The following is a 23,106-nucleotide window of genomic DNA, read 5'->3' as shown; positions in this document are numbered from 1 at the left end:
CTCTCAAAGCAACTGCTCTCTATCTCTCTCCATCACACTTTCTTCTGTCTCTTCTCTCTGTCTGCTCCACACCAACCTAATGTAGCAGGTCTATAGAAACACACAGACTGAACAAGTAGGTGTGCAATGGATTATGGTCATTGTAGTTAATTACCACTTTTTCTGCACTAAACTATGTAGAATATTGGCCTGTTGGAAACTACAACTCCCTACTACATTGCACAGTTCAGGCTTGATCTGATTTACACTATAAATGCAAAAGTATGTGGACACCACTTCAAATGAGTAGATTTGGCTATTTCAGCCACACCCGTTGCTGACAGGTGTATAAAATCGAGCTCAAACTTTCTCAGTAGATTGGCCTTACTGAAGAGCTCAGTGACTTTCACTGTCATAGTCAGTAAATCACATTAAGCCACACAAGCTCACAGAACGGACCTCTGAGTGCCGAAGCGTGTAGTGAGTAAAAATAGTCTGTCCTTGGTTGCAACACTCACTACCGAGTTCCCAACTTCTCTGGAAGCAACGTCAGCACAAGAACTGTTCATCTGGAGCTTCATGAAATGAGTTTCCATGGCCGAGCAGAAGCACAAGTGCTACCTGCCCCAATGCATAGTGGCAATTGTAATGTTTGTGGAGGAGGAACAATGGTCTGGGCTGTTTTTCATGGTTCGGGCCCCTTAGTTCCAGTGAAGGGAAATCTTAATGCTACAGCATACTCGACATTCTAGACAATTCTGTGCTTCCAACTTTGTGGCATCAGTTTGGGGAAAGCCCTTTCCTGTTTCAGCATGACAATGCCCCCGTGCACAAAGCGAGGTCCATACAGAAATGGTTTGACGAGGTTGGTGTGGAAGAACTTGACTGGCCTGCACAGAGCTCTGACCTCAACCCCATCAAACACCTTTGGGATGAATTGGAACGGCAACTGAGAGCCTTCCCAGAAGATTGGAGGCTGTTATAGCAGAAAAGGGGGGACCAATTCTATATTAATGCCCATGATTTTGGAATTAGATTTTCAATGAGCAGGTGTCCACATACTTTTGGTCATGTAGTGTATCTCTAGAGAAACTGCTCAATGTGCTCATTGAGCTCACAGAGAAAAAAACACAACAACATGGAATTCAGATAATTGAACCGTCTGTCAATTAGTTGTTTAAAATCCCCAAAATAACCGACATTTCGGGTATTCGCTCAGCACTACACCTTGATAAAGGCTCTTTGGACAAATAAATCCCCATCATGGAGAGATGAGTGTGTAACTTTATTTTCATTTGTCTGGTCACGTTCAGGGACCAATTAGAATATGGCTGTCATGGACCACTTAGAATATGGCTGTCATGGACCAATTAGAATATGGCTGTCATGGACCAATGAGAATATGGCTGTCATGGACCAATTAGAATATGGCTGTCATAGACCAATTAGAATTGGTTGAGAACTGACAGATGATTGTTTTAGGATTATTTCCAGTTGCTTTTGAAAGGGCTCTCTATGTTGTAGAATTCCTCTAGCTTTAATCAACTGTGTCTATTATAAGCCTAAAGCTCTCAAACAGCCAATGGAAAGCCCAGAACCTGTATTGATTAGTACAGACCAACCAGCATCACAACAAGTGGGAGTTACACAGCCCTACTGTGGTTAGTGGACAGCCAACACCCAATGGAAGTTAGTGGCCAGCAGCAGACAGCTAGCCTTACACTTGTTAAAGACTGATATGATTCCGAGAAACTGCCTGAGGAAGCATCATCAAAGACCCCACACACACCCCAGCTATGAGCTGTTCACTCCCTTACTGTCGGGCAAATGGTATCAGAGCATGAGGTCTGATACCAACAGAGAGAGTTTCTATCTACAAGCCATCAGACTGCTGAACACTTGAACTGGACTGACCACCTGCACTGACTCTCTACACCTTCAGAGAGAGAGGCACAGCTGCATGTGAGCTCTCACATTTTTCAACATGTGTTTTTACAAAAGGATAGATTTGGAGTTCGATAAACTTGGATTTTTCGGCAGGTACATATGTAGGATGCTAACCTCCACAACATGGCCTTCACTCTAGATCAAAACTCCAAACATACAACCAAACATACAACCTGGTGTCCTCCGGTCTCTACTGTTTGTTTGCTAGAGCACCCTCCGTATATCTTGGAAAAAGAAAACATTGGAAGCAGTAATCTCTACAGTCAAAATTGACCAAAATTAACTGTAGAGATTATTTCTTCCAAGGTTTTCTTTTTCCAAGCTATACGGAGGGTGCTCTAGCAAACGAACAGTAGAGACCGGAGGACACCATCCAACCTGGAACTGAGTAGTGTTTGGTCGGATGCTATTTTGAAAGCCAAGAAGAAAAAGAGAAAAAATGAAAAAAATAAATCATATAATGATATAAACAATTATATATTTCATGGGGACTGAACACTGAGTTAAGACTTGCAAGGACAGACCAGATACAAATTCAATTAGCATCAAGGTGTGAAGTAAAAAGTGTCGAGGCCTTTGGGCCCAACAAGTGGGAGAAGTCTTTGAAGCGTCCTCTGAAGCCCCCTCATGCTGTTCAATGACCATTCACTGGCATTTTCTACAAGAAATCTGACTCCAGAAATAAAAGCTCCTCCCAAGTGGGTGTGACACCTACTCCTGTTACCTGCTGTACTGCTGCTTGGATTCCACCTGGCGATCTGTTCACCGTCTGCCCTGGCCTGTCTCCTTGTGTGGTACAGGTACCCCACCACACTCCCCCCTCACTGTTCACCGTCTGCCCTGGCCTGTCTCCCCCTGTCTGGTACAGGTACCCCCACCACACTCCCCCCTCTCTGTTCACCGTCTGCCCTGGCCTGTCTCCCCCTGTCTGGTACAGATACCCCCACCACACTCCCCCCTCTCTCCCGAGCTTTCGCTCACCTCCAGCACTCATGCGCTGTTGGTGCAAATGACTGAATTTACAATGGCTATATATAAAGTAGTTATATTTTTTTTTTTCTTGTGCATTTTGCTATTTGCCTCATGACTCCTGCTTACTTTGTAGACTACAAACTTTCTTTACCCAACCGTGGGACAGACTATGTTTGTTCCCACACTCGGGACTCTGTCACTCTATTGGTTACACAGACTTTTGGCCTCCCATTCTATTCTAACCAGCTCTCGCTGTCTTTGTATTCATGTTACCTGATGAAATTGCTGTATAATATGTTCTTGTTGCCATCTGATGCACATTCAGATGTCATAAATCAGCACTGCAGATCTCTCCCTGTCCTCTGCCGTGCCCTGATTGTTTTACTGCTGATGATATCTGGAAATGTACATGTACACCCTGGACCATCTACAGCCCCAACTCTGACTTGTGCTCTGATATCTGCTTCACTGATTTCTGCTCTTGTAAAAGCCTGGGTTTTCTGCACGTTAGCACTAGAAGCGTATTACCTAAAATGGATCAATTGAAAGTGTGGGTTCACAGCTCAAATCCAGATGTGTTGGTCATTACTGAGACGTGGTTAAGGAAGAGTGTTTTGAATACTAATGTTAACCTTTCTGGTTATAACCTGTTTCGACAAGACTGATCTTCCAAAGGTTTAGGAGTGGCAATCTTTACCAAGGATCACCTTCAGTGCTCGGTTGTCTCCACCAAGTCTGTCCCCAAACAATTTGATTTGCTGGTTTTAAGCATTAAACTTTCAAATAGCTCTTTGCTGACTTTTGCGTGATGCTATCGTCCTCCATCAGCACCGGCCTGTACCCTACCTGCCCTAAGCTCACTCCTGGCCCCTTACACTAAGTCTGAATTTGTCCTGCTAGGTGACCTAAACTGGGGCATGCTTAAACCACCTGACCAAGTCCTAAAGCAAGCTGGTCCTAACTGTTATAGGCCTATTTTTATTTTGCCCTGTTTATCAAAAGTGTTGGAAAACTTGTCAATAATCAACTGACTGGCTTTCTTGATGTCTATAGCATTCTCTCGGGTATGCAATCTGGTTTCCACTCAGGTTATGGATGTGTCACTGCAACCTTAAAGGTACGCAATGATGTCACCATTCAATCAATCAATCAAATGTATTTATAAAGCCCTTTTTACATCAGCCAATGTCACAAAGTGCTATCCAGAAACCCAGCCTAAAACCCCAAACAGCAAGCAATGCAAATGTAGAAGCATGGTGGCCAGGAAAAACTACCTAGAAAGGCAGGAACCTAGGAATAAACCTAGAGAGGAACCAGGCTCTAAAGAGTCCTCTTCTGCTGTGCCGGGTGGAGATTATAACAGTGGCCAAGATGTTCAAACGTTCATAGATGACCAGCATGGTCTAATAATAATAATAATCACAGTGGTTGTAGAGGGTGCAACAGGTCAGCACCTCAGGAGTAAATGTCAGTTGGCTTTTCCATAGCCAATCATTCAGAGTTAGAGAGAGAGTCAAAAACAGCCGGTCCGGGACAAGGTAGCACGTTCGGTGAACAGGTCAGGGTTCCATAGCCGCAGGCAGAACAGTTGAAACTGGAGCAGCAGCATGACCAGGTGGACAGGAGGCCAGGTAATCCTGAGGCATGGTCCTAGGACTCAGGTTCCTCCGAGAGAAGAGGGAGCATACTTAAATTCACACAGGACACTGGATAAGTCAGGAGAAATACTTCAGATATAACAGACTGACCCTAGCCCCCCGACACAAACTATTGCAGCATAAATACTGGAGGCTGAGACAGAAAGGGTCGGGAGACGCTGTGACCCCGTTCGACGATACCCCCAGACAGGGCCAATCAGGCAGGAAAACCCTCTTAGGCCTCACTCCCCCTATCTGAGATATCTACTGCAGCCCTCGTCCTCTACATACAACACCCGTTCTGCCAGTCAGATTCTGTTAAAGTTCCCCAAAGTGCATACACCCCTGGATCACTCCTCTTTTCAGTTTGCTGCATTGCCCTTGATTCTAAGCAATATTGTGCTGCTATTTTTATTGACTTGGCCTAAGCTTTTGATACGGTAGACCATTCCATTCTTGTGGGCCGACTAAGGAGTATTGGTGTCTCTGAGGGGCCTTTGGGCTGGTTAGCCAACTACCTCTCTCAAAGAGTGCAGTGTATAAAGTCAGAAAATCTGCTGTCTCGGTCAATGACTGTCACCAAGGGAGTACCCCAAGGCTCGATCCTAGGCCCCACACTCTTCTCAATTTACATCAACTACATAACTCAGGCAGTAGGAAGCTCTCTCATCCATTTATATGCAGATGATACAGTCTTATACTCAGCTGGCCCCTCCCTGGATTTTGTGTTAAATGCTCTACAACAACGCTTTCATAGTGTCCAACAAGCTTAACCTTGTTCTGAACACCTCCAAAACAAAGGTCATGTGGTTTGGTAAGAAGAATGCCCCTCTACCCACAGGTGTAATTACTACCTCTGAAGGTTTAGAGCTTGAGGTAGTCACCTCATACAAGTACTTGTGAGTATGGCTAGACAGTACACTGTCCTTCTCTCAGCACATATCAAAACTGCAAGCTAACGTTAAATCTAGACTTGGTTTCCTCTATCGTATTCGCTCCTCTTTCACCCCAGCTGCCAAACTAACCCTGATTCAGATGAACATCCTACCCATTCTAGAATACGGAGACATCATTTATAGATCAGCAGCTAAGGGTGGGTGCTCTCGAGCGGCTAGATGTTCTTTAACATTCGGCCATCAGATTTGCCACCAATGCCCCTTATAGGACACATCACTGCACTCTATACTCCTCTGGTATCTCTGTTTGGTCATCTCTGTTTACCCATCGCAAGACTCACTGGTTGATGCTTATTTATAAAACCCTCTTAGGCCTCACTCCCCCCTATCTGAGATATCTACTGCAGCCCTCATCCTCCACATACAACACCCGTTCTGCCAGCCATATTCTGTTAAAGGTCCCCAATGCACACACGTCCCTGGGTCGCTCCTCTTTTCAGTTCGCTGCAGCTAGCGACTGGAACGAGCTGCAACAAACACTCAAACTGGACAGTTTATCTCCATCTCTTCATTCAAAGACTCAATCATGGATGTGTGATGTATTGTTGTCTCTACCTGCTTGACCTTTGTGCTGTTGACTTTGCCCAATAATGTTTGTACCATGTTTTGTGCTGCTACCATGTTGTGTTGCTACCATGTTGTGTTGTTATGTGTTGTTGTTGTCTTAGGTCTCTCTTTATGTAGTGTTGTCTCTCTTGTAGTGATGTGTGTTTTGTCCTATATTTATATTGTATTTATATTTAATCCCAGGCCCCCGTCCCCGCAGGAGGCCTTTTGGTAGGCCGTCATTGTAAATAAGAATTTGTTCTTAACTGACTTGCCTAGTTATATAAAGGTTCAATAAATAAAAAAAATAAAAAAAGTACACCTTCACGCACACACTGTCACGATCGTCGTATAGAACGGACCAAGGTGCAGCGTGGTGAGCGTGGTACATTTTCCTTTATATGTCGCCAACAAAACAATAATACAACAAAAACGACCACGACGCTCCATAAGGCTAAACATGCACAAACGAAGACAACTACCCACAAATAACAAAAGGAAAAAGGCTGCCTATGTATGATTCCCAATCAGAGACAACGATAGACAGCTGTCCCTGATTGAGAACCATACCCGGCCAAAACATAGAAACAAACAACCTAGAATGCCCACCCCAAATGACACCCTGACCCAACCAAATAGAGAAATAAAACTGCTCTCTAAGGTCAGGGCGTGATACACACACACACACACACACACACACACACACACACACACACACACACACACACACACAGACAGACGCATTTATGCCACACGCACATCACTACTGCTGCTACCAGTCTCTTATTATTATTGCTAAAACTGCACACTTGCCTCCCAATTCCCCTTCCCAGAAAATATTGGACTGTAAATTGTACCTTCTTGTTTTATACTTTATTTTAACATGTTTATTCAACTGAGTCATTTGCTTTATGTTCCTATTCTTATGTTTTATTATTTCTTGTTGTTGTTGTTGCAATGTTGAGAATAACCTGCAAGCATTTCATTGGACAATTTACTGTACATTTACATGTTAGTAATTTATCAGACTCTTGTCCAGAGCCACTTACAGGACCAGTTAGGGTTAAGTGCCTTGCTCAGAGGCACATCGACAGATTGTTCAGCTAGTCGGCTCTAACATTCGGTTACTGGCCCAATGCTCTTAACCGCTAGACTACTTACATACGACTAATACAACTTTAAACTTGAATTTCACATCAACAATGATCTGATCAGTCAATGCAGGGCTGCATCGCAATTAACCTTTCTCCTCTCCTCCTGTTGTCTGCCACCTCTCCTCTCCTCCTGTTGTCTGCAACCTCTCATCTCCTCCTGTTGTCTGTAACCTCTCATCTCCTCCTGTTGTCTGCAACCTCTCATCTCCTCCTGTTGTCTGCAACCTCTCCTCCTCCTGTTATCTGTAACCTCTCCTCCTCTCCTCCTATTGTCTGCAACCTCTCATCTCCTCCTGTTGTCTGCAACCTCTCCTCCTCCTGTTGTCTGCAACCTCTCCTCCTCCTGTTGTCTGCAACCTCTCCTCTCCTCCTGTTGTCTGCAACCTCTCCTCCTCCTGTTGTCTGTAACCTCTTCTTTCCTCCTGTTGTCTGCAACCTCTCCTCCTCCTGTTGTCTGTAACCTCTTCTTTCCTCCTGTTGTCTGCAACCTCTCATCTCCTCCTGTTGTCTGCAACCTCTCCTCCTCCTGTTGTCTGCAACCTCTCCTCCTCCTGTTGTCTGCAACCTCTCCTCTCCTCCTGTTGTCTGCAACCTCTCCTCCTCCTGTTGTCTGCAACCTATCATCTCCTCCTGTTGTCTGCAACCTCTCCTCCTCCTGTTGTCTGCAACCTCTCATCTCCTCCTGTTGTCTGCAACCTCTCCTCTCCTCCTCCTGTTGTCTGCAACCTCTCCTCCTCCTGTTGTCTGCAACCTCTCCTCTCCTCCTCCTGTTGTCTGCAACCTCTCCTCTCCTGTTGTCTGCAACCTCTCCTCCTCCTGTTGTCTGCAACCTCTCCTCTCCTCCTCCTGCTGTCTGCAACCTCTCATCTCCTCCTGTTGTCTGCAACCTCTCCTCCTCCTGTTGTCTGCAACCTCTCCTCTCCTCCTCCTGTTGTCTGCAACCTCTCCTCTCCTCCTGTTGTCTGCAACCTCTCCTCTCCTCCTGTTGTCTGCATCCTCTCCCCTCCTCCTGTTGTCTGCATCCTCTCCTCTCCTACTGTTGTCTGCAACCTCTCCTCTCCTCCTGTTGTCTGCAACCTCTCATCTCCTCCTGTTGTCTGCAACCTCTCCTCCTCCTGTTGTCTGCAACCTCTCCTCTCCTCCTGTTGTCTGCAACCTCTCATCTCCTCCTGTTGTCTGCAACCTCTCCTCCTCCTGTTGTCTGCAACCTCTCCTCTCCTGTTGTCTGCAACCTCTCCTCTCCTCCTGTTGTCTGCATCCTCTCCCCTCCTCCTGTTGTCTGCATCCTCTCCTCTCCTACTGTTGTCTGCAACCTCTCCTCTCCTCCTGTTGTCTGCCACCTCTCCTCCTGTTGTCTGCAAACTCTCCTCTCCTCCTGTTGTCTGCAACCTCTCCTCTCCTCCTGTTGTCTGCAACCTCTCCTCTCCTCCTGTTGTCTGCATCCTCCTCTCCTCCTGTTGTCTGCATCCTCTCCTCTCCTCCTGTTGTCTGCAACCTCTCCTCTCCTCCTGTTGTCTGCCACCTCTCCTCCTGTTGTCTGCAAACTCTCCTCTCCTCCTGTTGTCTGCAACCTCTCCTCTCCTCCTGTTGTCTGCATCCTCTCCTCTCCTCCTGTTGTCTGCAACCTCTCCTCTCCTCCTGTTGTCTGCATCCTCCTCTCCTCCTGTTGTCTGCAACCTCTCCTCTCCTACTGTTGTCTGCAACCTCTCCTCTCCTCCTGTTGTCTGCCACCTCTCCTCCTGTTGTCTGCAACCTCTCCTCTCCTCCTGTTGTCTGCAACCTCTCCTCTCCTCCTGTTGTCTGCATCCTCTCCTCTCCTCCTGTTGTCTGCCATCTCTCCTCTCCTCCTGTTGTCTGCATCCTCTCCTCCTCCTGTTGTCTGCAACCTCTCCTCTCCTCCTGTTGTCTGCAACCTCTCCTCCTGTTGTCTGCAACCTATCCTCTCCTCCTGTTGTCTGCCTACCTCTCCTCTCCTCCTGTTGTCTGCAACCTCTCCTCTCCTCCTGTTGTCTACAACCTCTCCTCCTGTTGTCTGCAACCTCTCCTCTCCTCCTGTTGTCTGCAACCTCTCCTCTCCTCCTGTTGTCTGCAACTTCTCCTCTCCTCTTGTTGTCTGCAACCTCTCCTCTCATCCTGTTGTCTGCAACCTCTCCTCTCCACCTGTTGTCTGCAACCTCTCCTCTCCTCCTGTTGTCTGCAACCTCTCCTCCTGTTGTCTGCATCCTCTCCTCTCCTCCTGTTGTCTGCATCCTCTCCTCTCCTCCTGTTGTCTGCAACCTCTCTCCTTTCCTCTGTCTTTTGCTCTCCTCTCCTCACCCCTCCTCTTCTCATTTCCTCCCTTCCCCTCTCCTCTCATCTTCCCCTCTCCTCATCTTTCTCTCTCTCCTTCTCTGAGGGGTATTGCCCAGGGGGGGAGGAGGGTATAATTTGAATCCTCACAGCATTAATTAAAACATCAGTCTGGCTACCAGGGATTAAGTGTGCAGAAGTCTGAGTCAGCCAATGAAAAACACACAGAGTCAATCTTTCACTGTGGTTTTCACTGGCTACCTGTCTAAAACCTAATCTCGCTTTCTTTCTACCCCTCCCTCTTGCTCTCTCTTTATCGCTCGTTCTCTTTTCTTCTCTCCATCTCGTTCTCTCTTCTCCCAGGGAATTGATGAAACGTCCAGACAAGACAAGTGAGTTATCTTAATTTGGCCCAGTAGTTGTTAATGGGTTACTCTGTGTGTGTGTGTGTGTAGTGTAGTCATTGGCCCAGTATATATTATTGGGTTGCTGACTCTGTCTGTCTGGTCTGGTCTGGTCTGGTCTGTCTTGTCTAGCCGTTGTTCCCAGGAGGCCCTGAACCCTGAGGATGAGGTGGATGAGTTTCTGGGCCGAGCCATCGACGCCCGCAGCATAGACCAACTCCGTAAAGACCACGTCAAGAAGTTCCTCCTCACCTTCCAGACTAAAGACCTGGAGAACAAGGTGGGAGTTGGTGGGGTGGTGATTCATTGGCTGTGTCTGAAAGAATTACTAGGTGTTAAATCCTTGTTTCCTCAATTCCAAAACCTCCCACTCAAATCTCATTGGAGGAGGAGGCTCCAATCCAAACCTCCTCAAATGAGCTTTGAAGTAAGGATTTGACAGCTAGATATGTTTTTGGAACATTATATGCAGAGTGTTGTGTTGAGTTTGCTGCTCTTCTCCTCATTGTGTTTTTAGTTCTCCAAGAAGGTGGATGATCGTTTCGGAGGCTACGTGGCCTGTGCTCTGTTAGTCTTCTGCTTCATCTGTTTCATTCAGATCATCATCTTCCCACAGTAAGTACTTCTCTTAAACCTCCACCTGTCTGTAACAGTATGGAACTATCAAGGCTGCTAGTTGGTCAGGCTGAACCGACACAGGGTACCCAGCTCCAAGGACCAAATAGAGGACAGTCTTTTTAACCGATCATAGAAAATGTACTGAGTAGTGACCTGTGAGGATTGATTGTGGTGCAGTTGTGACTTGAGTCAGTTCCTCTCCACAGCACACCTCTCATGCTGGGTGTCTACATCATCATCTTCATCATCCTCGTCAACATCCTCTTCATCTGTGCCATTTACTCCTGCGTCAAGGTAAAGGACAGACTCCTCCATCATTTTTGAAATCATACAAGCACCTTTTATAGAGATGTACCCAAAAGTTAACATTTGTTTGAATTTACATTTTCATGTATAACAAAATGAATAATATCCCCTCTCTCTCTCGCTCTCCCCCCTCCCCCTCTCTCTCCTCCTCCCAGCTCTTCCCAGTTGCCTTGCAGACAGTGACTACGAATATAGTCCAGTCTCGTACCAACAGTACCTTGGTGGGAGTTCTCACCATCCTACTTCTCTTCATGTCTGCCTTTGTTAACATGGTAGGCATGACAATTCTCCCAATAGTGCCTGCAAATGTACTACGAAAATGTCTGCACTCACTACTGTAAGAGTGTCTGCTAACTGACTAACACGTGTGTGTGTGTGTGTGTGTGTGTGTGTGTGTGTGTGTAGTAGTTCAGTTTGCCATCTGTTCAGTTTGCCATCTGTTCAGTTGGCTTCTCTGTTCAGTTGGCTTCTCTGTTCAGTTGGCTTCTCTGTTCAGTTGGCTTCTCTGTTGGTTGACGTGTGATTTAAGACTGTGTCTCTCTCTAGTTGACCTGTGACAGGGAGGGCCTGGTGGACTGTGTGGTGCGTGAGAGGAACCTGTCCTCCAGCTTGGTGACCCTGTGTCTACTACACAACCTGAGCCAGTCAGCACAGGACGGACTGACCCTGTGCCCCAGCCAGCCCACACCATGCCACTTCCCTGAGGTGAGCCCAGCTGGGACGCTACTGTGTGTGTGGTGTGACTATTGTCTGTGTTTATTAACATTGTTATAACTTGCTATGCCTCTCCCCCCCCCCCCCCCCCCCTTCCAGTATTTCTGCTACAGTGTTCTCCTGACCCTGCTGGCCTGCAGTGTGTTCCTCCACATCAGCAGTATAGGCAAGCTGGCCCTCATGGTGCTGATCCAGGTCACCTTCCTGCTGCTGGTGGAGTGGCCCCAGGTGGCCCTGTTCGACAACGCTGACCTGCTGCTCACCGCCAGCACCCTGTGAGTTAACACACACAGACACACACCACACACACACACCCTGTGAGTCACTAACTGTAGCCTACTGCCCACCCGCAGGCTATTTATAGCCTCAAGCTCATTAGCATAATACAACGTTAACTATTCATGAAAATCGCAAATGAAATGAAATAAATATGCTAGCTCTCAAGCTTAGCCTTTTGTTAACAACACTGTCATCTCAGATTTTCAAAATATGCTTTTCAACCATAGCAAAACAAGCATTTGTGTAAGAGTTTTGATACCTAGCGTAGCATTTAGCGTAGCATTCAGCGTGCAACATTTTCACAAAAACAAGAAAAGCATTCAAATAAAATAATTTACCTTTGAAGAACTTCGGATGTTTTCAATGAGGAGACTCTCAGTTAGATAGCAAATGTTCAGTTTTTCCAAAAATATTATTTGTGTAGGACAAATCGCTCCGTTTTGTTCGTCACGTTTGGCTACGAAAAAAACCTGTATCCAGGAGTGTAATTATCCCCGCAAGCTCATTAGCATAACGCAACGTTAACTATTCATAAAAATCGCAAATTAAATGAAATAAATATATTAGCTCTCAAGCTTAGCCTTTTGTTAACAACACTGTCATCTCAGATTTTCAAAATATGCTTTTGAACCATAGCTAAACAAGCATTTGTGTAAGAGTTTTGATAGCTAGCATACCATTAAGCCTGGCATTCAGCATGCAACATTTTCACAAAAACAAGAAAAGCATTCAAATAAAATAATTTACCTTTGAAGAACTTCAGATGTTTTCAATGAGGAGACTTTCAGTTAGATAGCAAATGTTCAGTTTTTCCAAAAATATTATTTGTGTAGGAGAAATCGGTCCGTTTTATTCTTCACGTTTGGCTGAGAAAAAAAAACGAAAATTCAGTCATAACAACGCAAACTTTTTTCCAAATTAACTCCATAATATCGACAGAAACATGGCAAACGTTGTTTAGAATCAATCCTCAAGGTGTTTTTCACATATCTATTCGATGATAAGTCACTCCTGGCAGTTTGGTTTCTCCTCTCTTCAAAATGGAAAAATGCGCGCACCTGGAGATTGCGCAATAGTTTCGACGGAGGACACCCAGCGGACACCTGGTAAATGTAGTCTCTTATGGTCAATTTTCCAATGATATCCCTACAAATACGTCACAATGCTGCAAACACCTTGGGGAAACGACAGAAAGTGTAGGCTCTCTCCTTGCGCATTCACAGCCATATAAGGAGACATTGGTACACAGCGCCTCAAAAATCTGTCTCACTTCCTGTATGAAATTTAATCTTGGTTTCGCCTGTAGCATTAGTTATGTGGCACTCACAGACAATATCTTTGCAGTTTTGGAAACGTCAGAGTGTTTTCTTTCCAAATCTGTCAATTATATGCATAGTCGAGCATCTTTTCGTGACAAAATATCTTGTTTAAAACGGGAACGTTTTTCATCCAAAAATGAAATACTGCCCCCAGAGTTTCATGAGGTTAAGCTGTGCAAAGCACAAAGGTCTTGTCAGGTGTTGAAACTATTTGATAAATGTGTGTGTTATTTTTTCCCTAGGATTCCTAGTTTCAATGAAACAACTACAGAGACATGGTACGTTCATTTCTGTCTTTAGGTCTTATAGTGTCAGTGTTCTGTTACCATGTCTACTCCTAGACTTGAGTCCATCCTCCCTGTCTCCTCTCAACTCAATGTTCTGTTACCATGTCTACTCCTAGACTGAGTCCATCCTCTCCCTGTCTCCTCTCAGCTCAATGTTCTGTTACCATGTCTACTCCTAGACTGAGTCCATCCTCCCTGTCTCCTCTCAACTCAATGTGCTGTTACCATGTCTACTCCTAGACTGAGTCCATCCTCTCCCTGTCTCCTCTCAACTCAATGTTCTGTTACCATGTCTACTCCTAAACTGAGTCCATTCTCCCCCTGTCTCCTCTTGGCCAGGAGTGTGATTGGTTGATTGATTGATTGTGGTCCTGTCTCCTCTCAGCCAGGAGTGTGATTGATTGATTGGTTGGTTGGTTGGTTGATTGTGGTTCTGTTTCCTCCATCCAGCCAGGAGACTGTGACCAAGGTGTCCCTAAAGGTCATGACCCCTGTCATCCTTACGGTGTTCGTCCTGGCTCTGTACCTACATGCTCAGCAGGTGGAGTCCACCGCACGCCTCGACTTCCTGTGGAAGTTGCAGGTAGGACCCGGCCTCACACACACTGGTCCAGCAGGTGGAGTCCACCGCACGCCCCGTTTGTTGTATCTGGTAACATCACTAAGATTGCAGGGCTCATTCTTTCTCCATTTATCAAACGGAGTGACATTACTCTCACCTCTGGTCGAACTTTACTGTACCAAAAACCAATCAGAATTCTGAGTTCCTCTCAAAACCTACAGACAGATAGTGGTTGACCCATTCCCCTGTCTGTCCTCTCCAGGCCTCAAGCCTTTTAACAAACTGTATCCCCATTCCCCTGTCTGTCCTCTCCAGGCCTCAAGCCTTTTAACAAACCGTATCCCCATTCCCCTGTCTGTCCTCTCCAGGCCTCAGGCCTTTTAACAAACCTTATCCCCATTCCCCTGTCTGTCCTCTCCAGGCCTCAGGCCTTTTAACAAACCTTATCCCCATTCCCCTGTCTGTCCTCTCCAGGCCACAGGCCTTTTAACAAACCTTATCCCCATTCCCCTGTCTGTCCTCTCCAGGCCACAGGCCTTTTAACAAACCTTATCCCCATTCCCCTGTCTGTCCTCTCCAGGCCACAAGCCTTTTAACAAACCTTATCCCCATTCCCCTGTCTGTCCTCTCCAGGCCACAGGCCTTTTAACAAACCTTATCCCCATTCCCCTGTCTGTCCTCTCCAGGCCACAGGCCTTTTAACAAACTGTATCCCCATTCCCCTGTCTGTCCTCTCCAGGCCACAAGCCTTTTAACAAACCTTATCCCCATTCCCCTGTCTGTCCTCTCCAGGCCACAGGCCTTTTAACAAACCGTATCCCCATTCCCCTGTCTGTCCTCTCCAGGCCACAGAGGAGAAAGAGGAGATGGAGGAGCTTCAGGCCTACAACCGCCGGCTCCTCCACAACATCCTGCCTAAAGACGTGGCCGCCCACTTCCTGACGCGGGAGAGGCGAAACGACGAGCTCTACTACCAGTCCTGTGAGTGTGTGGCCGTCATGTTCGCCTCCATCTCCAACTTCTCTGAGTTCTACGTAGAGCTGGAGGCCAACAACGAAGGAGTGGAGTGTCTCCGGCTGCTCAACGAGATCATCGCAGACTTTGACGAGGTTTGTTTCTCTGTATGTACTTCTTTTAATCACCCAAGAGCCAATGAGGAGGGAGGGGAGGAGGATGGGGAGGACTGAGGGAAGGTGGAGGAGTGGCGGGAGATCGTAAGTCGCTTAGGAATAGTCTGTAATGAAAGCCACAAATCAGCAATGGAGGGAACAGTAACAGTAGTCTATGCATGATGACATGTTCTGTGTCTACGAAAGAAGAAAAAGAAGACTGTAGTTCGAAATGCTCTTCCTTTCCGCTGATGACAATCCTTTAACTACATTTTTACATTACATATTAGTCATTTAGCAGATGCTCTTATCCAGCTAGGTGGGACAACCACATATGTCAGTCATAGGAAGTACATTTTTCCTCAATAAAGTAGCTATGAGCGAAGTCAGTGTGAGTAGGGGGATGGGAGTGTTAGTTCATGAAAGGCTATTTTTTTCTTTTTTTTTTGACTTGCTTTTCCCTTCTGAAAAATGTATCAACCCCTACAAAAATGTCCATTAATTATAATCCACAGAATAATTGAAATTTCCTGTTGCTGCAGGATTTTTTTTCCCTGCTGTAGCAAACTGTCTCAAATGAAGATCCTACGTCTGTTCCTCCCCCCAGATCATCAGTGAAGACCAGTTCCGCCAGCTGGAAAAGATAAAGACCATCGGTAGCACTTATATGGCAGCCTCTGGCCTCAACGACTCTACCTACGACCGTGAGGGACGATCACACATCCTGGCTCTGGCAGACTACGCTATGAGACTCAAAGAACAGATGAAGTACATCAATGAACACTCCTTCAATAACTTCCAGATGAAAATAGGTGAGTCCCTGGAACTATAGTAGAGATAAGGTAGGGTGGTATAGTAGTAGCAGGAGGAGTAGCAGGAGTCGGAGGAGTCGTCGTCGGAGGAGGAGGAGTCGTAGTAGGAGGAGGAGGAGTAGGAGGAGTAGTAGGAGGAGGAGGAGGCGTAGGAGGAGGAGGAGTATTGGGAGGAGTAGTAGGGGGAGGAGGAGGAGGAGAATTAGGAGGAGGAGGAGTAGCAGCAGCAGGAGGAGTAGCAGGAGGAGTAGGAGGAGGATGAGGAGGAGGAGTAGGAGGATGAGGAGGAGGAGTAGGAGGATGAGGAGGAGTAGTAGGAGGATGAGTAGTAGGAGGAGGAGTAGCAGGAGGAGGAGGAGTAGCAGGAGGAGGAGGAGTAGAAGTAGTAGGAGGAGGAGGAGTAGTAGGAGGAGGAGTAGCAGCAGGAGGAGGAGTAGCAGCAGCATGAGTAGTAGCAGCAGTAGGAGGAGGAGGAGTAGGAGGATGAGTAGTAGTAGGAGGATGAGTAGGAGGAGGAGCAGGAGTAGGAGGAGGAGTAGCAGTAGCAGGAGGAGTAGCAGCAGGAGGAGGAGGAGGAGGAGGTAGTAGTAGGAGGAGGAGGTAGTAGTAGGAGGAGGTAGAGGAGGAGGAGGAGTAGCAGCAGGAGGAGTAGCAGCAGCAGGAGGAGGAGGAGGTAGGAGGAGGAGGTAGTAGTAGTAGTAGCAGGAGGAGTAGCAGGAGGAGTAGTAGGAGTAGTAGCAGGAGTAGTAGGAGGAGGAGTAAGAGGAGTATTAGGAGTAGTAGATGTAGTAGTAGTAGTAGTAGTAGTAGGAAGAGGAGTAGGAGTGGGATGTATAGGAGTAGGATGTGTAGGAGTAGTAGTAGGAGGAGGAGTAGGAGGAACAAGAGGAGGAGTAGTAGGAAGAGGATGGGGAGGAGCAGGAGAAGGAGGAGTAGTAGTAGTAGGAGGAGGAGGAGGATGAGTAGGAGTAGTAGTAGTAGGAAGAGTAGGAGTAGCAGGAGGAGTAGTAGGAGTAAGAGGATTATTAGGAGTAGTAGATGTAGTAGTAGGAAGAGGAGTAGGAGGTGTAGGAGTAGGATGTGTAGGAGTAGTAGTAGGAGGAGAATGAGTAGGAGGAACAGGAGGAGGAGTAGTAGGAGGAGCAGGAGGAGTAGTAGGAGGAGGAGTAAGAGGAGTATTAGGTGTAGTAGATGTAGTAGTAGTAGTAGGAAGAGGAGTAAGATGTATAGGAGTAGGATGTGTAGGAGTAGTAGTAGGAGGAGGAGTAGGAGGAACAAGAGGAGGAGGAGTAGGAAGAGGATGGGGAGGAGCAGGAGAAGGAGTAGGAGTAGTAGTAGGAGGAGGTGTAGGAAGAGGAGGATGAGTAAGATGAGTAGGAGTAAGAGGAGTATTAGGAGTAGTAGATGTAGAAGTAGTAGAAAGAGGAGTAGGAGTAGGATGTGTAGGAGTAGGATGTGTAGGAGTAGGATGTGTAGGAGTAGGATGTGTAGGATGGAGGAGGAGGAAGAAGAGTAGTAGTAGTAGTAGGAGGAGGAGGAGTAGTAGGAGGAGGAGTAGGAGGTGTAGGAGGAGCAGTAGTAGTAGGAAGAGGAGGATGAGTAGGATGAGGAGGAGGAGGAGTAGTAGTAGGAGGGGGAGTAGTAGTAGGAGGAGGAGTTGGAGGAGTAGTAGGAGTAGTAGGAGGAGGAGGAGTAGGAGGGGTAGGAGTAGTAGGAGGAGGAGTTGGAGGAGTAGGAGGAGAATGAGTAGGAGGAACAGGAGGAGGAGTAGTAGGAGGAGTAGTAGGAGGAGGAGTAAGAGGAGTATTAGGTGTAGTAGATGTAGTAGTAGTAGTAGGAAGAGGAGTAAGATGTATAGGAGTAGGATGTGTAGGAGTAGTAGTAGGAGGAGGAGTAGGAGGAACAAGAGGAGGAGGAGTAGGAAGAGGATGGGGAGGAGCAGGAGAAGGAGTAGGAGTAGTAGTAGGAGGAGGTGTAGGAAGAGGAGGATGAGTAAGATGAGTAGGAGTAAGAGGAGTATTAGGAGTAGTAGATGTAGAAGTAGTAGAAAGAGGAGTAGGAGTAGGATGTGTAGGAGTAGGATGTGTAGGAGTAGGATGTGTAGGATGGAGGAGGAGGAAGAAGAGTAGTAGTAGTAGTAGTAGGAGGAGGAGTAGTAGGAGGAGGAGTAGGAGGTGTAGGAGGAGCAGTAGTAGTAGGAAGAGGAGGATGAGTAGGATGAGGAGGAGGAGGAGTAGTAGTAGGAGGGGGAGTAGTAGTAGGAGGAGGAGTTGGAGGAGTAGTAGGAGTAGTAGGAGGAGGAGGAGTAGGAGGGGTAGGAGTAGTAGGAGGAGGAGTTGGAGGAGTAGGAGGAGAATGAGTAGGAGGAACAGGAGGAGGAGTAGTAGGAGGAGCAGGGGGAGTAGTAGGAGGAGGAGTAAGAGGAGTATTAGGTGTAGTAGATGTAGTAGTAGTAGTAGGAAGAGGAGTAAGATGTATAGGAGTAGGATGTGTAGGAGTAGTAGTAGGAGGAGGAGTAGGAGGAACAAGAGGAGGAGGAGTAGGAAGAGGATGGGGAGGAGCAGGAGAAGGAGTAGGAGTAGTAGTAGGAGGAGGTGTAGGAAGAGGAGGATGAGTAAGATGAGTAGGAGTAAGAGGAGTATTAGGAGTAGTAGATGTAGAAGTAGTAGAAAGAGGAGTAGGAGTAGGATGTGTAGGAGTAGGATGTGTAGGAGTAGGATGTGTAGGATGGAGGAGGAGGAAGAAGAGTAGTAGTAGTAGTAGTAGGAGGAGGAGTAGTAGGAGGAGGAGTAGGAGGTGTAGGAGGAGCAGTAGTAGTAGGAAGAGGAGGATGAGGAGGATGAGGAGGAGGAGGAGTAGTAGTAGGAGGGGGAGTAGTAGTAGGAGGAGGAGTTGGAGGAGTAGTAGGAGTAGTAGGAGGAGGAGGAGTAGGAGGGGTAGGAGTAGTAGGAGGAGGAGTTGGAGGAGTAGGAGGAGAATGAGTAGGAGGAACAGGAGGAGGAGTAGTAGTAGGAGGGGGAGTAGTAGTAGGAGGAGGAGTTGGAGGAGTAGTAAGAGTAGTAGGAGGAGGAGGAGTAGGAGGGGTAGGAGTAGTAGGAGGAGGAGGAGTAGTAGGAGGAGGAGTAGAAGTAGGAGGAGGAGGAGTAGTGGCCGTCATGAGACAGAGAACAGATGAAGTACATCAACGAACAGTCTTTCAATAACTTCACGTTTCTGTTGAGGTGTCCCTTTGTGAAGTCTACGCACTGAGAGTGTGGATCAATCCTGGTCTTGGAGGGCGACAGTAGTCAACCATTAGTTGAGGTGTATTAGTGTTGGGCTGGAACAAAAGCCTGAGGGTGTTGCAGCGCTCTAGGACAACATTGGGAATCCCTAGCCATTGATAATGATTATATTACACATAAGACTCATTGAACGAAGGCGTCTTCTGTACGGGGGAGTTTTGTTAAGAGCCAGTGCTCGGTCTGAACATTAACAGGCATTTCTTGAGGTACGGTTTTAGAAGCATGAAGACATTATCTTTCATATCAGCAAGATTTTTTAAGGTGAAATTGATACACACCATATTTCAATGTTACAGCGCTTTTTTTATGGGAAACAGATGGAAGAAAGAGTGCTAATTCGCTATCTGCGTATCCGAGCAGTTGTGTGTAAACGAAAGACAGGCACAAAAGTGTTGTCACTGAGAAATACTGTCGGCTGCAGCTAAGTTAAAACAGTGTACACAGTAAGTGTGTATTTTGCGTTGGTGAAATAATTTTTGATGTAATATGAAAGTAGAAGGATTTATGTTTCTAGAACCATACCGTAATTAAGAATCCATTCACGTTTAGAAGGAGTATTTGGCTGTCTTGTCTTCCAGAGCCAAATTCACCTGGAACAAAACCTGTGATGTCCTCGGGACTATAAGAAGTAAGGTTAGGCTCCATTATTGGGCTAGGGTTTAGTTAAGAGGTAGGTCGAGTGACGTGGTGCGAGGCAGGGAGGCAGGTTGACTGTGGTCTCCTCATGCAGGTCTCAACATGGGTCCGGTGGTGGCTGGGGTGATCGGGGCCAGGAAGCCCCAGTATGACATCTGGGGGAACACTGTCAACGTAGCCAGTCGAATGGACAGCACCGGAGTCCCAGACTGCATACAGGTAGATACACCTACTTATATATGTCATTGAGTCCTACAGCTTTCACTTTTAACACTTATTGAAATGCAATATTAATTAGTCAATGAATTTAATGGATAATAAACAGATGATGAGCTTGAACTCAATATACAGTAGATTCAGTGTCCCCTGTTCTTCATGACCAGTGCTTCCACCTGCTGTACATAAAACCCTACTGCAGCTCATGAGAAGGGCTCACCAAGAAAAACTTTCCAAAAGGACTAATTTGAGGCAGAAAGGAGTTGGAGCACTAAACAAAAGAGGCAGAGATTCATTTATTTGAATCCATTATTCAGGATGAGTACAGGTGACTGACGTTTAGACGTCAAGCTTGACATCTTCCTTAAGAGTATTTTGCGACCATGAGTTTTTACAAGGAAGGAACAATAGCTGTAACTAGATACCAAGTGTTCCACTTCAACTAGATCTACACTTTCCATCATATACTCTTCCTTCCACTGTGTAGTGCCTTGAACATTATAGAATAGAACAGAACACAATTGAATTCCAGCCGGTGTCTATTCCACAAGTTACCACCAGCTAAATCTATGACATTAAAATGCCTATTTACTTTGTTCCATCTGACGGCGCAATCCACTATCTCATCAGCCCAGCCAAGCAATTTATAAACGTGATCTCCATTATAAAAATCATCTAGACATTATCTCACATTTCTTTTAGACTAACATTTAGTTTTAAACAGCGGAGATGTGTATAAACCTTGCTGTCGGTCTCTCTGACATTTGCAATATTGTTTCAATATTCAAATTCGATCTCCAGCTGTCCCATAGTAATGAATGTGTCAGGAGTCTGGACGAGACAGACCGGCAGGCAGCTTTTCTCAGTCGGTCCAAATCATGAAAGCTGGCATCATTGTTGTGGATATATACAAACAAATGTCAATTGAAAAAAGGTAAAACAAAACGTTTGGAGGGTATATTGGCATGGGTGTTGTTTGGCCCGAGACCGTGCCAATATCCTCCAAACACTGAATCACTTGAATACAACGGGTTACCAACATATTCAAATAATGATTGATATTTTTACATAAAAAACTTTATTTTGATGAATTTATTCATACTATTTCTTCCTTCCACAACATATGACACAAATCTAGGGTTGCTACCCAAGCCGGCTGGTCGTACGTTCTCTCGGTTCAGTTGCCAGAGACGTGACCCAGTCGTTCAGTCTTTTTGTTCTGTATCTATGGACACGACCCAGTCGTTCGTTCTAAATGTGACGTTCTTATCCCTTGCTTCCTAGCTAGTCAACCATGGCTAACTTAGTCACGTCAAACAGTGGATCCAGAATAACAACAGTAGTTGCATTTGCTTTTGTTTAAGCTGTTTTCTAGTGACATTTATATAGACACATATACCAATGAGCTAATGAGGTGTGATTTCGCAGGGCATAGAAAATGTGCTCTCTCGTAAGGACACTGTTGTTCAGAGGAGCTAGCCAACAACACAGATAACACAATCACTTCAAGCTGGAAAGACTGCAAACAAGCTGCGCTTTGTTCCGTTTTACCTTTTCAGTCAACATTTCTTTGTAAATATCCATAAAATTGTGAGGGAAGCAGGTGGCCTAGTGGTTAGAGTATTGGGTCGGTAACCAAAAGGTTGCAAGATTGAATCCCCGAGCTGACAAGGTAAAAATCTGTCGTTCTGCCCCTGAACAAGGCAGTAACCCACTGTTCCTAGGCCATTATTGAAAATAAGAATTTGTTCTTAACTGACTTGCCTAGTTCAATAAAGGTAAAAACATTTTTTAAATAAAATAAATGATGCCTCTCTGTCTGTCTCGTCCAGGCTCCCGACACGTTTATTACTAAGGGACAGCTGGAGATCTAATTTGAATATTGTCACGATCGTCGTAAGAAGCGGACCAAAGTGCAACGTGGTGTGAATGCATCATTTAATAGATGACGAAAAACATGAAATAAACTGTACAAAAACAATAAACAAATAATGACCGTGAAGCTACAAATGAGACCTGTGCTGACACAAGCCACTAACATAGACAATCACCCACAAACAAACAGTGCAACCCAGGCTACCTAAGTATGATTCTCAATCAGAGACAACTAATGACACCTGCCTCTGATTGAGAACCATACTAGGCCGAAACATAGAAATCCCAAAATCATAGAAAAACAAACATAGACTGCCCACCCCAACTCACGCCCTGACCATACTAAATAATGACAAAAACAACAGAAATAAAGGTCAGAACGTGACAAATATTGACATTTTTTTTGCAGATGTCGGAGAGACAGAGAGTAAGGTTTATACAAGTCTCTGCTGTTTAAAACTAAATGTTAGTATAAAAGAAATGTGAGATAATGTCTAGATGATTTTTATAATGGAGATCAAGTTCATAAATTGCCTGGCTGGGCTGATGAGACAGTGGATTGAGCAGTCAGAAGGAACATAGTAAATTGGCAATGACACACACACACACATACACACACTTAAGTGTTCTTGTGTTGTCTTGTCCCAGGTGACCACAGACCTGTACCACGTCCTGGTACAAAAGGGCTACCAGCTGGACCACAGAGGCCTGGTTAAGGTGAAGGGGAAGGGAGAGATGACCACATACTTTCTTACCAGTGGTCCCAATGGTCCCTAGGGCAGTCAACCACCGACGGTCATGGGATTACCGCTGGCTGCTAATGCATGAAGAAAAGAGAGATGAGAGGGAGAGGGGGGGGGGGTGAGTGAGTTAGTGAAAGAGGGAGAATCGGGGGAAGAAGTTGGAAGAGAGAGGGGGAGTGAATGAGTTAAGGAAAGAGGGAGAATGGGTGGGGAGACGTGAGAGGGGGGAGTGAGTGAGTTAGGGAAAGAGGGAGAGTGGGGGTGAAGAAGTGAGAAGAGAGAGGGGTGAGTGAGTGAGTGAGTTAGGGAAAGAGGGAGAGTGGGGTGGGGGGGGGGGGTGAGAAGAGAGGGGGAGAGTGAGGCGAGACCGAGAGAGCAAGAAAGAGAGAGAGACAAACGGCTAATGAACACTGGAACAAAAAGAAAAAAACAGTTCAGCTCCATGATGGACAGGTGTTTGTG

At 46.1% G+C, this 23,106-nt stretch overlaps 1 protein-coding gene across 2 annotated transcripts in view; it reads left to right on the top strand.

The window, feature by feature from the left end:
• LOC110531246 (adenylate cyclase type 6) overlaps window positions 1-22,747 on the top strand; it is a 127,900-nt gene extending 105,153 nt beyond the window's left edge. For both annotated transcript variants that reach the window (XM_036988784.1, XM_036988783.1), the window contains exons 11-23: window positions 9,844-9,872; window positions 10,017-10,164; window positions 10,402-10,499; window positions 10,709-10,796; window positions 10,964-11,080; window positions 11,355-11,513; window positions 11,622-11,797; window positions 13,363-13,398; window positions 13,858-13,990; window positions 14,815-15,078; window positions 15,686-15,890; window positions 19,905-20,029; window positions 22,550-22,747. In XM_036988784.1, the coding sequence (XP_036844679.1) occupies window positions 9,844-9,872; window positions 10,017-10,164; window positions 10,402-10,499; window positions 10,709-10,796; window positions 10,964-11,080; window positions 11,355-11,513; window positions 11,622-11,797; window positions 13,363-13,398; window positions 13,858-13,990; window positions 14,815-15,078; window positions 15,686-15,890; window positions 19,905-20,029; window positions 22,550-22,678 (1,707 nt within the window). In that variant the 3' untranslated portion in view covers window positions 22,679-22,747. The remainder of the gene's footprint in view (window positions 1-9,843; window positions 9,873-10,016; window positions 10,165-10,401; window positions 10,500-10,708; window positions 10,797-10,963; window positions 11,081-11,354; window positions 11,514-11,621; window positions 11,798-13,362; window positions 13,399-13,857; window positions 13,991-14,814; window positions 15,079-15,685; window positions 15,891-19,904; window positions 20,030-22,549) is intronic.
• The last annotated feature ends 359 nt before the right edge of the window (window positions 22,748-23,106 follow it).

The sequence above is a fragment of the Oncorhynchus mykiss genome, chromosome 9, assembly GCF_013265735.2.
Source record: "Oncorhynchus mykiss isolate Arlee chromosome 9, USDA_OmykA_1.1, whole genome shotgun sequence".
NCBI lineage: Eukaryota > Metazoa > Chordata > Actinopteri > Salmoniformes > Salmonidae > Oncorhynchus > Oncorhynchus mykiss.
This window is presented reverse-complemented; position numbering and strand designations above follow the sequence as displayed.